This window comes from Cariama cristata, unplaced genomic scaffold (assembly GCF_000690535.1).
Source record: "Cariama cristata isolate BGI_N322 unplaced genomic scaffold, ASM69053v1 scaffold4407, whole genome shotgun sequence".
NCBI classification, from domain to species: Eukaryota; Metazoa; Chordata; class Aves; order Cariamiformes; family Cariamidae; genus Cariama; species Cariama cristata.
This window is the reverse complement of record NW_009625960.1, coordinates 107,327-123,447: the sequence shown is the minus strand read 5'-3', so window position 1 is coordinate 123,447 and position 16,121 is coordinate 107,327. Positions and strand designations below refer to the sequence as shown.

Below are 16,121 nucleotides of genomic sequence, written 5' to 3'. Positions count from 1 at the left end.
GGTTCAGCATATATGCACTGTGCCTATGCTGGTGCATACAGAGCTCCATGTCCTTCTATCACGTACAAAAAGCTCAACTTATTTCTTTCTAAGCACCCAGGTCCATAACTGGTAGCATCACTCTCTCTCCCCTTTTGCTAGACACTTTCTCTTTCCTCATCTGCCCGGTAGAGTAACAGACATGAAGAAACCACACTCTCGAAGCAATACTAGCCACTGAGACGGTATTTTCTGCAGCCGTCTGGGATTCTGAATCAAAGGTAAATTTATTTGGAGACCGTATCTTAAATTTCATGAAGGTAAATAACACAGAGGCCTACCAGATTATTAGAAAGGAAAGATCTACTTCACGATACCTAAGAAGAATTAGGTGTGATTTAAAGACCCGATGGAAATGAAATTAATAGAAACGTTGATACGGGACACTCAATTACTGGTATTCTGTAGCTCACCAGTTCAGAGTTCCCTAAATGTCACCTGGAACAACGTCCGTAACATTCAGCTTTACTTCTAGCATGTTATTACACAAAAACCACCTTCCAAGTTGCTGACAGAAAGTTAACAGGGACAAAGCCCAAAAAGCACAAAAAACCTTAAATCAGTACAAAGTCAAACTTTTTAAACTTCTTTTTATACAATGCAGAGCCTGGTTGCAAAGGATTTCATGCTACTTTTAGACTAAAGAAAAAAACCAGTTATGGTGACAAATAAGTGTTATATTAAGTATATGGCATAGATATGGAGCCAAGCTTCGCTTTCTACCTGTGCAGGAATGACTTCCCCAAACTTTGAGTGAATAAATCCTGATACCCAATGCATTTTGCACTCTAAATCAATGGGAAAATGCACAAGTTTTGCACAGAAACTTGTTTTTCCTCAGAAACAGAAGCTTTACTCCTTCTGAATACACGTGAAGTTAACAAATAATACTAGTAGAAATGGAAGGAGCAATAAAACAGGAAAACCAGAATAAAAGGCTTTAAAAGTGCAAATGTATTATAAAATGAAGCATCACTTCTGAAGAAATGAAGCATAATTTCTAAAGAAAACAGATATAAGATTATTGCAGTGTTCAACTAAACTTTAATATTGAATGAAGCGTAATTTCCTGGCAAAGATTAGTCAGCCATAAAGATAATGCTACTCTTGACACACGTAGGGTCCCTCTAATTTCGCACCCCATTGCTGACCACACCTAGAACCAGGTACATTACAGGAAACCGTGGGGGAAAAAGGCAACTATAGAGAGGTAGATAACCTTCCCTCCTCAGTGACTGTAGCCATGAGGAAAGCCTGATTTTGATCTAAAATATAATTTCTGTTTCCCTTCAGTACTCTCTGTTTGGCAACATTTCTCACAATCCATATATTCTCGTTATTCATAGCCTTCTATTGCTAAGGTTTGGGGCTCAAGCTACTGCACACTGTAAATATGATTCCCACGAAAAACTGTTTCCCATCAGTTATTGGTGCTGTTTATACAAAACTGTGCTGTTCTCTGCTACCGAGACACTTCCCTCCCGAGATGCTTCATAATTCATGGCCCACTAATTGCCTTTTTATAAATCAAAAGCGTTTTTCAGCTACTACTTTTTCTGACACCTCAACCTCCACTACTATCTCACTTCTAACAAAAGACAGCACATCTACATGAGGACTCTTGGACTCAGCATCATAACCACGGTGCTGAAGACTGTCACTAAGAAATTACTGTAATCCTTAAAATTTGTATCATCACTCCCTTAATCTATTAGTAATGAATGAGCCCCGCTATGTTATGCTCCTTGTGCTTCTTTTTAAGCAACAGTTGATAAATATCTTCCTCAGTTTAAAAAAGGAAACAACTTTTGGATTTAAAGGATAGTCTGAAAATGAAGTCTTCTTTTCAATAGGAGTGTCAATTATCTACATCTGCATAATCAGTATGCTACCTCCTGATGTCATGGTAAATCTTAATAATTTTCAAGACATACATTCTTCTTCAGTAACATTACTATGAGTGACTCAATATACAGTGAAGTGAGTGCACATTTTGCAAGATTTCTACAGGCTGCATGAATTTCTGAAATTTTAGCTTCTGCTTAGATTTTTCCTTCCTGTGTAACAGACCAAAAGAAATTACCACAAATTCGTAGAAAACAAGTGATGCTCTGTTTTAAAAAATACTTGTTTGAATGGACTTAACCATTGTCTTAGTCTTACTTGCGCATTTATTTATTGGTGGTTGGAGAGAATTCCTAAAAGTTTTAAACTCAAAGATGTAAAACTCCACATTCTATCACCCTCAAAGGAGACAGATAGCATTTTCTCTAGAAATTGAAACTCTTGACCTAAAGGAAGCTATTCTACATCAGATTTATTTGTGGTAAAAGGACGCTGTTGAGAGCATATTGTTAAGCAAACTATTTAAAAACAAAACAGAACATCACCACTGCTAATAAAGGTCTCTTATTCAGATTTTGAGTGCAACAGCATGCAACTATTTGGTTCATTCAGTTTTCTTTTATATATTGAAATATCTGTTGCATACCATTAAGGAAGAAATACTTTTTCAAAATATGATAAAAGACAAGGAGTCGATGAAAAATGCCCAAGTTTACCTCTCCGATGTCAGCTGCACAAACTTTGATTTTGTATTTTTTTCTGCTAACCTGTATGCATCATTCCCACCATGTAAATATAATTTTTAATAGCACTTACACAAATAAATAACATAAGCTCTCCTTATAGCAAAGGGCTGACGTTTAGGTTGCTAGGTATCAATCGATATCATGCTCAGCACTCCAAAATATCAAGTAAAGACCTTCAATAAAAATTTCCAAAGGAAGTAAAAGACTGAAAGTCTCTCCTTAAAATGAAAAGCTCTACCTAATTTACAAGGCCTGGCCAATCCTTTTCTCCTTAACACTTGTTTTAAAACATTTTTCTATGCTTTGATATTGTCTTTTCTAAATATCCTTAGTATATAATTTCCTTTTCTTAACTGAAAAATTTACAATGTCATCTGCTGTCTTTCAGTGGGAAAAAAAGTTATTTCTATATATAAATAAAAATCATTGATGGAAACACATGCAAGGCTAAACGATGGTCCATCTTCTAAACTTAAGCCAGTAAAAAACCCACACAAGGCTGTACAGTGTCTGAACTGAAGTATGGCACTTGCAAATGAATCTTTATCTGTCTGTGGAACCTCAGGGAAACTCAGTGACTGCAGGAGAGCTCGACCATGTGATTCACACTACGGCTTCATATATTTCCAGATGAGCCCCTTTTCCCCCTAAAATGTTCCATCTGCTATAGATATAATCGCATAAAAGCCATTTAAATTATCTAGGATTTATTTGTAGAAACATTTTAAATCTGTAGGTTAGCTTTCTACAATTATTACCAGTATTTTAGAAGTTCAAAAGAATTTACTTTTTACTGTACTAGTCTGTGGTATGAGGCTTGAATGCAGGTTCTTTCTGAAAATACCTCTGAAAAAAGAAGGTTATGTATGCCCACGGAGAACAAACCCATTGCTAGGGCCTTCACCGCAAAGCCTGTACTAAGGCTTACTTCACTAAAAGAGGTAGCAGGCTCCACGATGTCTTATTTGCATTTTAAGCAGTACTCTCAGCCTCCTCTGCACTGAATTACACAGCACTCATGAAGCTGCTGAAGTAGCAATATTGAAATAAGGCATCAGATTCTGAAACATTAAACATTAAAGGTATTTCATGCTTTAAAAGAACAGAAAGTGTGGCATGAGCTGAACTAACTGAAATATTATTTCATGGCAAGAAATCCAACTAAATATATTTTTCCTCAATTCGTAAATCTAGAAGGCACCATTAAATGAAAAACTAAATGTAAACTATACACTCAGTTAATTAATCAAAAAAAAACATTACAGCACGATATAAGAAATAGCCTCCAAAAGTCCAAAAATTAAACATCAAATAAAAAGGGTTTACATCTTTTTTCCCTTACACAAACCACAAGCGTGGTTTTGCTTCTAAAAAAGCAAGACCTAAATCCCCTTCTGCTTTCTAACAAATTCTAATTAAAAAAAGGGAGAATGGATCATTAATTGCAAAAACAAGAGCGTCTGCTTGACTTGTACAAGTTGGATGAAATGGCTTTAATGAGTTAGAAACATACCTGAGTTCTACTAAAACTTACTAAGTTTCTCATCCCGTTAATTATTAATGTTACTTTGTTTCTTTTTTAGCAAATATTCTGTCTTTATAGACTTCTAAAGCATGAATGAATCCACTTTGTGTGCACTCTTTGTGTATATCCCATTTTCCATGTTTCCTAGGAAACCTTCGAATATTGCTACATCCTATGTGGAAGGGCGTCCTCATTCCTCTAATGGATAAAACCATCCAATTCCACATAAAGTATGTTTAGAAGAACTACTGAAGCAAAATACTGCTCTTTTCTGTAGGAAGCCTATGGCAATTAATTTAGAGACGTAATTTGGACAGCTACCAAATGCAGAAGGAACAGCAACATCTAGGATTAGTAATAGCTTCTTACATGTGGTCAATCACAAAACCCTTCTCTGTTCTGGCTGAAGTCCACAATAGCATACTTGTTTTTTCTAGCACAACCCAAGTTTGCATTATGGTTTTTGCATTGGTTTGTTCTATTGACAGTCTCTTTACTTTCAAATATCTACAATATTTCCTCTCTTCGCTACTAATCATCTCTTTAATAGTAGTTAACTCAGTAAAATAGTTTGTACGGTTTCTTATAGTAGCATCTATGGAAGACACTATACAAGATAAAAGTCATAGAAAAAAATCATTTGGAAAATTCAAATAATGGATCATTATCCCTCAGCATAAATATAAAATTAGAGTTTTCAAAATGAATACTATAATATTTACTCAACAGTCTGTAAGCAACTCTGTGTCAGCATCTAATTAGTCTCCTCTTGGTTACTGATTAACCACGCAGCAAACCACAAGAGACCTTTAAAATCTTTGGGATTAACATGAGTGTAATGACACGTTTTGCTGATGGATACATCAATTACTTTAAAAGATGTCACATGTAGTAGATTGTAAGTGGTAACTACATAAAGTACAGTCCAGATATTTGTAGGTACCACAAATCCACCCTGAAACTTGTTTTAAATTTCTGCATGCTATAAATACTGTTACCAGTTTAATAGAACTATTAATAAACCTGCACCCTTACGTGCAGAATTTGTGCTAGGGATGAATGGACATTCATGTTCCTTTATGGAGTTTTGCACGCCATTTTAAAACCATATATGATTTTTAAGAAATAGCACACCAGAGGGAGGGAAACACATCCATATTGTAAAATGTGTTTCTTATGGCTCCTGAGCAGTAAAATCCAGCATGTTCCAGAACTAGTTCTGTTTGGATTCAGATAATGTTAAACCATGCACATCAGAAATGTACTCCTTTTCCCAAGCCTTCCTCTCTTTCTCTCAAGTGAGTAAAAGGACTGTAACTTCTCTAGTTACGATGAAGGAAGCGCAAATGAACTGAAAAGCAGCTAGGTAAAAACACACACCAGTAAAACCACATTGAGAATACTGGAAAACTATGTTGATTTTGCTGCTGTTCTTTTAACTACTCGAGGGGAGCAAAGAGCTAATAAGGGTCAGGTCAAAAAGCTCATTCAAAAATCAACGAAGAGATATCCCCTGATTTCAGCAGCCTTGTAACTAGTCACATCATCAGAAAAAAGACAGCAAGTTCCTTGTCAGGAAGGATCTTGAACTTCACACTTGTATGAAAACGCTTAGAGGTTCATTAAATGGTGAGAAAAGAACACAGAAAAGAACACATTAGCTTACCCAGTCCAAAAATCAGATGTTTGAGACATTTTGGATCTCTCTGTTGCACACGTAGAAGTTAAAATAAACATTTTAAAGCAAACTCTGGCAGCATGGAGGCTGCTGCCCACACAGCTCAGCCATCTATGCACTGCTGGCGAGGCAGATGGCCGGGGGGAGTAAACCTGACCAGCTGTGCCACATTAAAGTTAATTCTCTTGCTAAACTTCAGATACCTGTCTTGCTGAAGCCGTCAACAACCAGATGCTCATTCCTGTCATGTTATCAACAGTGACTTCAGTCTGCAAGGCTTTTGGTTTAGAAAAAGAAACAGTGGGGATGGGGAAGGAGATTTAGAGAGACTGAGTGTATCTCAACAAGTGTGAATTTAACAGTGCTCCTCATCAGGCAAATTAAACATTTGACAATACACTTTCCCCTTTAGGTGCCCTCCTCTTTTGTTACTAGGTGGAAACAATTTAGCAACAATCTCATTAAGTGAGGATCAGGTTCCCCTGTGCTTCCTTCCCACTCATTCCTTTTTCCCCTCACACTTACACACGCGACACGCAGCTGTGGTGCGCAGTCAAGAATAAAGGCTTTAAAATACGAGCGCTAGGAATAGAAGTTCCACTCTGAATTGTTTCCAGCCCTAACACTTTTGATTTTAAGTCTACAATAATTTAGCTAAGCTGCAGGAGCACTAATCATGATTAATTTATGTGTCCCTCATTATGTGAGCTATTTCACTTTCCAGGCTGAGGGCATGCCTGCTATTCCCCTTCCCCTGGCACTCCTACAACCCCCTGCACTCTGTTCCCCTTACGGGTGAATTTCCTGAAGTACCCCGGTGTACACATTTAGCTGCACTGTCTGAAAATGTGTCACATTACCGAGGTGCGGGGTAGGATTAACGTTCAGTTTCTGGGGTACTTTGAAGAAGGAGGTCAACAGATTAAGCCGCGTTCCTCAAAGCAGCTTCTCTTAAAACTGGCATTATACCACCTTTTGCATAGATACATCTCAAATTTCATGCACACGCTTATGTATGTCTTGACGTATGTTTGCATCTATACACATACGTATGTATATATACACCCATACAAAATAATCCACCTTGTGCCTGGTAATATTCTGTTCCAGAGGAAGCGAAGGTAAAAGTGGAAAGGGGGGGTGGAACGGAGCACCAATTAAAAACTCAGGTCTTTTGGATAGATGTACACCTAACTCACAAACCAGAGGTTTCCACTGGAAACATAAAAACCAGAGCGCTCTGTAGTCTGTCAGTTCTCACATGAGCTGGGAGTCTCAGGGGTCTCTGTAGTAGCCATTGAACCCGACCTCCACCCAGGTAGGGTCATTTTAAATTTGACTCTTGGCACACACCCAAGAAAGGCACGCATTCAGAGGCGCATTCAGAGGCAATCTGCTTTTGTCAGAGTTCTGCTTTGTTGTCATTTGGGGAGAATGTAACCTAAATAAAAAGGAAGATACAGAAGGCACCGAAACTTCCTTTTCTGTAAACCAACAGAGTGGATGTGCAAATGTCAGCAATGGGAGGAGAAGGAGGAAGTAAGAAGCTGGGAGAGCCCTAGGAAGTGGAGGAAGATGATGGGGACAGGAAAAAAAGAGCACAGTAGGAAGAGGACTAGAGATGGGAAAGGGCCACCACCACCGATACCAAAGCAAGTACAAAATACCCCACAGGCCTATATTCTGCTTCCCCGTGAATATCCTATGACCCAGTGGTCCTTGCAGCATTGTACTCATTTCCCCATAGAAGACAGAACTGAAAAACACTTCTCCTCTCAAGATGTCTGGGACTGGTTTCTGTAATTCCCTCCTCAGGTCACAATGTGACAGATGGGTCCCTGGGAAGCAGCATACCGCTCCAGAGTGGTCTACCTTCCAGTCCCTTTTATTAAGATCTGACAATCTCTGTGGATATGTGAATTTATCCTCCCCTACCTGCTCTCTCCCTCTGCCCTCCATGTGTACCCTACAGAGGGAGGTGAGATGGTGTGAGCAAGACAGCAAGCTGGGGTGAAGAGCTAAGGACAGATGTGCTTCACTCTTCATTTCTGTCAGGGAAAAGAGAGGATGAGAAAATTCTTCCTGAAATGAGTGGAGCAATTCACACCTCTTGGAGATGTTGTTTCAAGCTACATTTATGCCTCAAGCCGTATTCCACTCCATCTTGTATTCTCACTCAGCTCAGGGCATCCAACTGTGATGAACAGGTCATCTCACACCTTTCTGAAAAGTCTTCTGTTTAAAGGTCAATTTCTTCTAAGTGCTATATAATCCCCATGCTTATCTAACTGCCTTGAAATCTGGCACAGTTACTGCAGGCCGTGAGTAGAATTATTGATCTAAATTAGAGGTCATTCGAGTCGAGAATTCCCAAGATACAGCCTTTTTTTAAAAAACAGCATTCCTTAACATCGACCAATTGTACCAATGTTTCCTTTGTGCACACATCTATACAACTGTGGCCAAAGGATCTCAATCGCTTAACATTTACCCTAGGAAATAAAAGGCATCAACTGTCTCCTTGGTATTCAGAGTTTAGATGTTTTTAAAAATTTCAGCTCCACACACGCAGCGAATTAAATGCTTAAGACTTCAGGGAGGTCCTGACCCTTTCAGTAGGTCTGAACCTCTCCTGTTCCTAAATAAAACCTGGGAAATCCTTTCCTTAAGAGGAGCAGGCAAAGAATCCTTCTTCCTGCACTTACTAAGTGCTCAGAAGTTAGACATGAATTGCAGTTAGTCCATTTTGAAAATTAAGAGAAATCGGAAAAGAAAAGGTAAGTCATACCTCTGGAAATAGTTCAAAAGAGATAGGAGGAAGGGGACGGGTTAGACAGGTCAATGGAAGTCTACTCTAGGCTCTGGTGGCACCCCAGCTCAAGAAGATTATAACAGCATCAACAGTTTTGTAAAAAAGTGTGCATATATCTACTGTGCAACAGCAGTGATATAGGCAAGCAACTGCAGAGTACCAAGTATCTGCCATACAAATGGTGCTTAAAATACCAATAACTTAGTGGAACAGGAAGAATGCATAAACCGAAAATGGCAGCAGAAGAGGTTGGGGGAAAGGGAAGGAAACACAACCATATGTTTCCTCCCATATGCTTCTAGTCACCATAATTATTGTTGAGATGCTGAGACATAGACCATATCCGTGAATTTTTTCACTGGCCTTAGCAGCAGCAACAGTCTCAAACGATTCCACTACAGAACCGTAATTCCCATTTATGTTTCCAAGAATGTACAAAAGAGAAGGAACATTTAGGAATCATCAGATTTCTATACATAGATGCAAATTTTTACCTGCTTTTTACTGCTCAGCCTGGCACACCAAACAAGTTTGCTGACTTCTTCCATTACAACATCACTGGAAAAAAAGCTGCTTTACCTCAAGTTGTGTGCAACCTGCCTGGCACAGCATCAAAATGAGACATGGACGAATGGCCTGTCCAAATCCTTGAGGGACTTTCACCTTCCTTTTTGCCTTCCACCATACAAAGGAAGGGCTCATCTCAACTAAAGTGACTGTAGTTGAACCCATGTCAAGAAAATCACAGCTCCTCTAAGCTGCTCCAGCTCACGCCTCCACTAATTCATTGTGAGGTGGATAGCAGTGCACATACAGTGAGTGAATGGGAGGGTCTGCAGGTGTTTCTTTCCAACTAATGCACCTTAGTTTATATTTTCCATGTGCTGGAAGCTGCAATACTATTAAGCAATCGGTGATTTAATTAAGGTGTTTTTTAGTGAAATTCTGCCATTACTATTTTGTCATTTCCCTTCATTTCTCAAGGGCTGACATTTTTCAGCACTGAGAAACTATTTATTTAATTCTCTAAGTAACTTCAAAAATGAACCACATATAATTTTACAAACAACTGTGCATTAGTGAATAAAAGCAAAGTTACCATGGAATGTGTATGGAAACATATTCGACCTCCATTAGAATGCCAAAGGTGTTTGTTAAAGTCAGTGTTTTAAAATTGAATGCCAGATGATTTCACAACAATATGACATAACAGAATACTATTGGAAACATCTACTCCAAAAGGGTGTATAGAATCACATACTTGTATATAAATCACACAGAAATTCAGCCTAAACGATACTAATAAAACAGAACATAAACTCTGACAAAAAAGACATAAAGCAGTAATTGAAAGACCAATGAGGTAATCTAGTGAACTAATAGCTACAGATACAAAAAACCAAATTAGAATTTGGGCAATTCATTCAAAGAACAACCGTTCCTTGAACTTTATCTTCTTATTCAGATATTTCCCATAAAAAAAACCCCTGCATTCAAAATTAACCATAAGCAACAAGCTATTAAGTAATTGATCTGTGGATGGTAAACCAGCACTCTCATAAGGTACCAGAGTACAGATAAATGACATATTAAATGAAATGAACTCCAAAAAATAAGTCAACATGAACCAACTTTGAAACTAAGATTAAGTGTCAAGAATGTAAGAGCTCAAAAGTAGGTCAAAAGATAACTATTCCCTTTCAAGGGCTTAAAACTTATAGGAAGAGTGGGTTCATCTGTGCTATCACAATACATCTGTTATAGGAAGGCAAGTAAAAGACGAGTTCCAGAAGTTCATCATGAACAGTTGTACCATAATTACTTGAAAATGCAAAGTCACCTGGTACTTCAGTATTTCATTGGGGGTAGGACACCTGAAAATGGACAGGTAAGACAGAGACAAAAGTGCAAATGCAACAGGAAGAAGCAAAATCATTCTCTCTCCAGTCTCTAATGCAAGGTGATTCTGGTTCTCCACATCCAAAAAATGTGTGGGGTTGAGAGGAGGGGGAAGGGTGTGCTACTGAAACTCTTTTCTCAGATGGAATGAAAAGGGGAGGCATATGACTTAACACTCCTCAGAAAAAAAAAAAAAAAAAAAACAAAAATTGCCTGAATGATAATTGTCACACATTTGTTGACAGACTCATACAGGCCAAGTGTCAAAACGATAGTGTGACTTTTCTTGAATCACTGACAACAGCAGATATACTGCCTCTTCTGTTCATCCCCCGAAATATGAAGTGTTGCTGAAGCCACCTTCAGGTAGCTTTGCACAGTTTAGTTTTTTTCTTATATTATATAAATTTATCATCCTCTCCATCAAACAGAAGAGCACTCCACAGAAATAAGGCCTTCTCAAACAGAATGAGGAAGATAACTAAGCTATTTTAATCTCTCAAATAAAGGGTTCCTGAGCTTCCTCTTAAATAATTTTTAATTAAAGTATTTAATAGGATGATTCCTATGTAGAATATTAAACACATATCCTTTTGATTTCAAAAGGACTGACCCGGGGAGAATTTGGGGCACAGAGTACCACCATACAGAACCAGCAGTGAGGGAGTAGCATCAAATGGAACTCCTTTGGATACAGCAACTATCAGTGGAAACTCTAAAATCCCAGTCACAGCAAAAGCAAACGGTACTCCAAGTATTTTATTTCTGGGAGTTACATTCATCCAGGAAAGCAGAAAGCACTGGTTCTTTCACTAAAATTCAAGTTAATGGTTAAAAATAAGTTAAAAATATTTCTGAAAACTTAAATCTATGGTCTGGCTTCTTCCTAGTCGATACAGTCTGTGTGCAAAACGCAGTATATTTAACATTAGTAAGTGTTCTCAATGCTTTTTTCAAAAACCACAGTATCTCAAAAGAGTAACTTAAATTTTCACATGATGAGAGCTTCTTATTCATGACTATTTGCATTAACAATTAAATGTCATTTCTTCCCTTTTAATTAACTTACCTGGTTGACAGTATGTCAATAAGTTCTTTTCTGTTCTGGACTCTGAGTTTATTATTTTTGTATCTGGAATCCTTGCTAACTTCAGGCAAATTCAGGATCTAAGTGAAAATAAAGGTGAGTAAGAAATGTGCTTGGCAGGAGATATTTATATAGCTAAGGAAATTCATTACCGATTTAAGATAGCTTTCCAAAAATCCCTACTTCTCATTAATCTTTTAATATAGATTAGGAAATTAAGAAAAGAGAATGCCTCCTGGTTAATGTTACATAACAAGTATAGAAAAAGACAGAAATTAAACTGAAGATCCAGATCTTACTTGAGAGCTTTCACTGTTAGCTAGGAGAAATTCTTATTGTAGAAGACTAAAACGTTTGTAAGTTATTACCGTGAGGTTGGAGAGATCTGCAGGATTATCCTGCACTAAGTTACATGTCACAGAATAAGAAATATGACTGTACTTCATATGCTAGCCTGAGAAAAGCTATGGCTAAGAATATTTCTTTCCACTTCAGTAATTTCTGTCAAAAAAGCAAAAAAAATATGAAAAGGTGTTTTTCTATTGAAATGTAATTTTTCTTTACGATTTATTCCAAAAGAATGAACAAAGAAAATTGGTGGTATAACCTCTAAGAAAGAAAAAACATATCTTCTATATGTAACTCCCACCTGGCACATTAGAAATTTAACCATCATGAAAAGACAATGTGATTATACCATAAAGGGAAGTAAATGCAGAGAATGAGTTTCAGAACTATGAGACAGAGTACAGAATCACAGGACCACAGAATCGATTTGGTTGGAAGAGACCTCTGGGATCATCGAGTCCAACCGTTGCCCTAACACCCCCATGTCAACCAGACTATGGCACTAAGTGCCACATCCAGGCTTTTCTTAAAGATCTCCAGCGATGGTGACTCCACCATCTCCCTGGGCAGCCCATTCCAGTGGCTAACCACCCTTTCTGTGAAGAAATGCCTCCTCATTTCTAGCTTGAACTTCCCTGGTGCAGTTTCAGACGATGCCCTCTTGTCCTGTCACCAGTTGCCTGGGAGAAGAGCCCAATCCCCACCTCACTACACCCTCCTTTCAGGTCGTTGTAGAGAACGATCAGGTCTCCCCTCAGCCTCCTCTTCTCCAGGCTAAACAACCCCAGCTCCCTCAGCCGCTCCTCGTAAGACGTAATAGTAGCTGTGTGGACAATCAATACTTACTGTATAATTTATCTATTCATGCTACAATGTATTTCTATAGAACATAAATAAACAGAATGAGTTGTGCTTTCCAAATTTAATAAGAAATATCCCAAGAACATCAGCTACAGAGGAAGGCAGAAGAGAAGCTTACAAAGAAAGAGACTGTCATGTATTCTTCATGTTTTACTCACTAACACACACTCAAGATCAATTTTTCTTATGATGAGTCTTATAATCATTCTAAACATGCTGTATATTTTACAGGGCTATTTCCAAGATGGTTTACAAAAACCCAGCACTGGCTCAAAGCTGAAGTCTCTACAGCCTGTCATCCTATCCCTGCCTGTAGCTGAGTGCTGATGCTTAGGAAGATCTTAAGAACCAGGCCAGTACATACAATACTTCCTTAATATTTATCCAAAATCCAGCCATCTTTAGATTAGGGCATTTCTGAATTAGAGCTGGTTTATGTGTATTTAGCGATCCTCAATGGATTTTTATTTTATTAACATGTTGAGTCACCCCTCGAATCCGTATGCCTATCTACTACCACATGTAAGTGACAAATAGGTTGGTGTCAATCTCTCTGACATTTGACTCAAATCTAGAATTCTACCACTTCCTCTGAGATTGGTTCAGCCCAATCTCAACCAAAAATAATTTTCATGACTCCTCACTTCGCTGGAGTGAATAAGGATACGGCTTCCCTTCCAAGTGAATAGCTGTTGATGATAAAACCATCAGCAAAACAGATATTCTTTCAACAGATATTTAGAGATATTCAAAAGAGCTAGTCACCTCTGGCATAACTGTCACCTAGAGTGACGAAACTAAACATGGAAACCAAGGTATCAGTAAGTTATGTTAGAACAATGACCATATTACATAACTTTTCTGCAGATTTTTATCTGCAAGGTAGCATAAAACATCAATCTAGCATCTTCCATCAACACTTAACTCACAGCATATTTTCTTCTCCTTCTATATTTACACAATCTAGTTTATGAAAATCACAACATATCACAATTTAGCTTTAGAAAATGTTCTTCTTTTGCCATCTGAAAGTTTAACAATAAAGTTGGTACCCCCTTAAAATTATCTCCTCTCTTCAATACTTCTATTTTGGAGTTACAAGTCACTGCTTTAGAGAAAAAAATAATGCAAGGTTGTTCAAAGTAAATGACAGTGAATACTTATTTATCAGAGCTTAAAAAACCAAGAAATTAATCAGAAAAGTATGGTTCCATTTGATGAGTTATATGAAAAATGATCATATGGAATTGCTCACTCTACCGTTTTAATTAACGTTACTGACTTCAGCTTTAACTTAATGTCCATCTGTTGCAAAGCTGCGTGTCTATATATGTTCTTTTCCATTTTTTTGTGACTAACCAATGCACATCTGAGAAGTTATTCATTAATGTGCCATTCATCTTTCTGCATCACACTGACAATGTTATTTTTTTTATTTCACTGTGACCACTTGGAAGCAAACTGCTGTTCTCCATTCCTAGGCCTCCTTCAAGCTCCGAGATGCACACTGAGAGTTTATGCACTCTGCGTTTTGTCCCCCAACACTAGCAAACCTGCCTGTGCTCTCCTTTGCTGTACACAAAAGCTCAGCCCGCCGAGGACTCTTGCTCAGTATGCCTATTTAGATCAAAGCAGCCACACATCAGGATGTGCTTTTCTAACACTCGGCCACTATGAAATGCACTTCATCCAGCAATGTTACAAAGCTTTTCTGCAATTATCCAAGTCCCTAAACAAGCTACAGTTAGCTGTCATTGATTTTGAAAATATCACAGTGAATTATTCCAGTATTTTCTTTCTGCTTGCCTGAAAAGATACGGTTGAGGCAGAATGTTTGCAATTGTTTACAGCTTGAGCCAGCTGTTACATCTCTAGAGTATGTGTCTGGAGGGCAACGGCTTCCATCCAGTCTGTATTTTTAGCACCAACTCATCTCAGAAAGGTTCTCTAATAGCAATTCCAATGTTTGAATTAGTGGTCTCTGTATTTACTAAAGGTTCATTAGGGTGTTGTGGGCCTTCCTGTAATAAAGTCCTCTTCCTTTATTGGCTCTCCCCCTTCACGGTGTTTTAAGTTCCAAATCACCTTCGACTTAGCACAGAGCATAGCTCTAACGGGTTTCTCAGCATTCCACTGACTTCCACGTCACTCTGTCTCTAGGCAATGTAACGGCCCAAATCCATACCTACAACAACTCAATAAGGGTAAAAAGACCATTCTTTTTGAAAACAAATATGATAACTTGGTTACATTACCCAAAACTTGAACTATTTTTTTCTGTTTTTTTTAATCCTTTTGAAATGTGAGTAATCATCATTTTTCCATGTTCTGTACCTCCTACTTTCAATTCTAGAAATACCAGAACACCTTTATAAGGATGAAACAAAAAGCCATCAGCCTGCAGACTGGCGCCAATACTCATCTTACTTAATTTTAGTCCTACAGATTCTGAGTTAACACAAATCATAGAAACTTTGCCTCATCTTCTGGGGTACCATTCACTGCTTACCGATTACAGAGGGAGTATGTAGCAACAAATCACACCGTAAGTCTCTCAGCTGCACCCTAAAGTGAGGTGAATGCATGGTCTGAATTTTTAGTGCCTTCTAGCTCACACCATGCTGTCAGAACCTACTGAGCCAGATCCTCAGCTCTGCCTTACTCAAGGATGGCAGGATGATCGGCGTTTGGTACGTAATTCTTCACTTCAGGTGATAAAGCACCAAGAAGACTTTCACATCTATGTCCTGGGACTTTCTGGAAAGATTTCTGTTATGAGTCTTTGATAAAACCAAGTTGTGGTAGGTAGGCACTTATTCAGCCATTAGACTTCATTCACGTTAAGATAATGATCACACTATAGTGGTTGGACACCCGTATGAAGAAAACCCACTGAGCAAACTTTGAAGAGGTTTGTTTCTTATTGAGAGAGCCAATTCAAGCAAGCAAAACCAGACCTCTCCAGAGAGCCAGGTGGGGATATGTACCCCAAACTGTACTAAGAGACAATCACAACAGCACTGTCTTCTTACTACATATTCCAGTTATTAGTTGTGAACATCCAGGGAAATGTGAACTGTCTGACATGAACAGAGGAAAATAATGCTCAATTTCCTGAGTGTGATTAATTTAGGTTAAATATCCAAGATCCCAGAAAAAACCACAATGGCAGGAAAAAGGTAGAACTCTCATTTTTAAAAATGCTATATGCAAAATTTCTCTTGTCCTAGCTTACATGTTACTGGGCTCTTCTGTTCAGAATGTTGCTACATTTTATTTAG

General features: G+C 38.1%; 1 protein-coding gene across 1 annotated transcript in view; it reads right to left on the bottom strand.

Annotated features, from left to right (window-relative positions):
- SUGCT (succinyl-CoA:glutarate-CoA transferase) overlaps positions 1-16,121 on the bottom strand; it is a 135,542-nt gene that overhangs the window by 12,972 nt on the left and 106,449 nt on the right. The window contains exon 10 of the mRNA XM_009703812.1: positions 11,614-11,711. Coding sequence (XP_009702114.1) covers positions 11,614-11,711 — 98 coding nt within the window. The remainder of the gene's footprint in view (positions 1-11,613; positions 11,712-16,121) is intronic.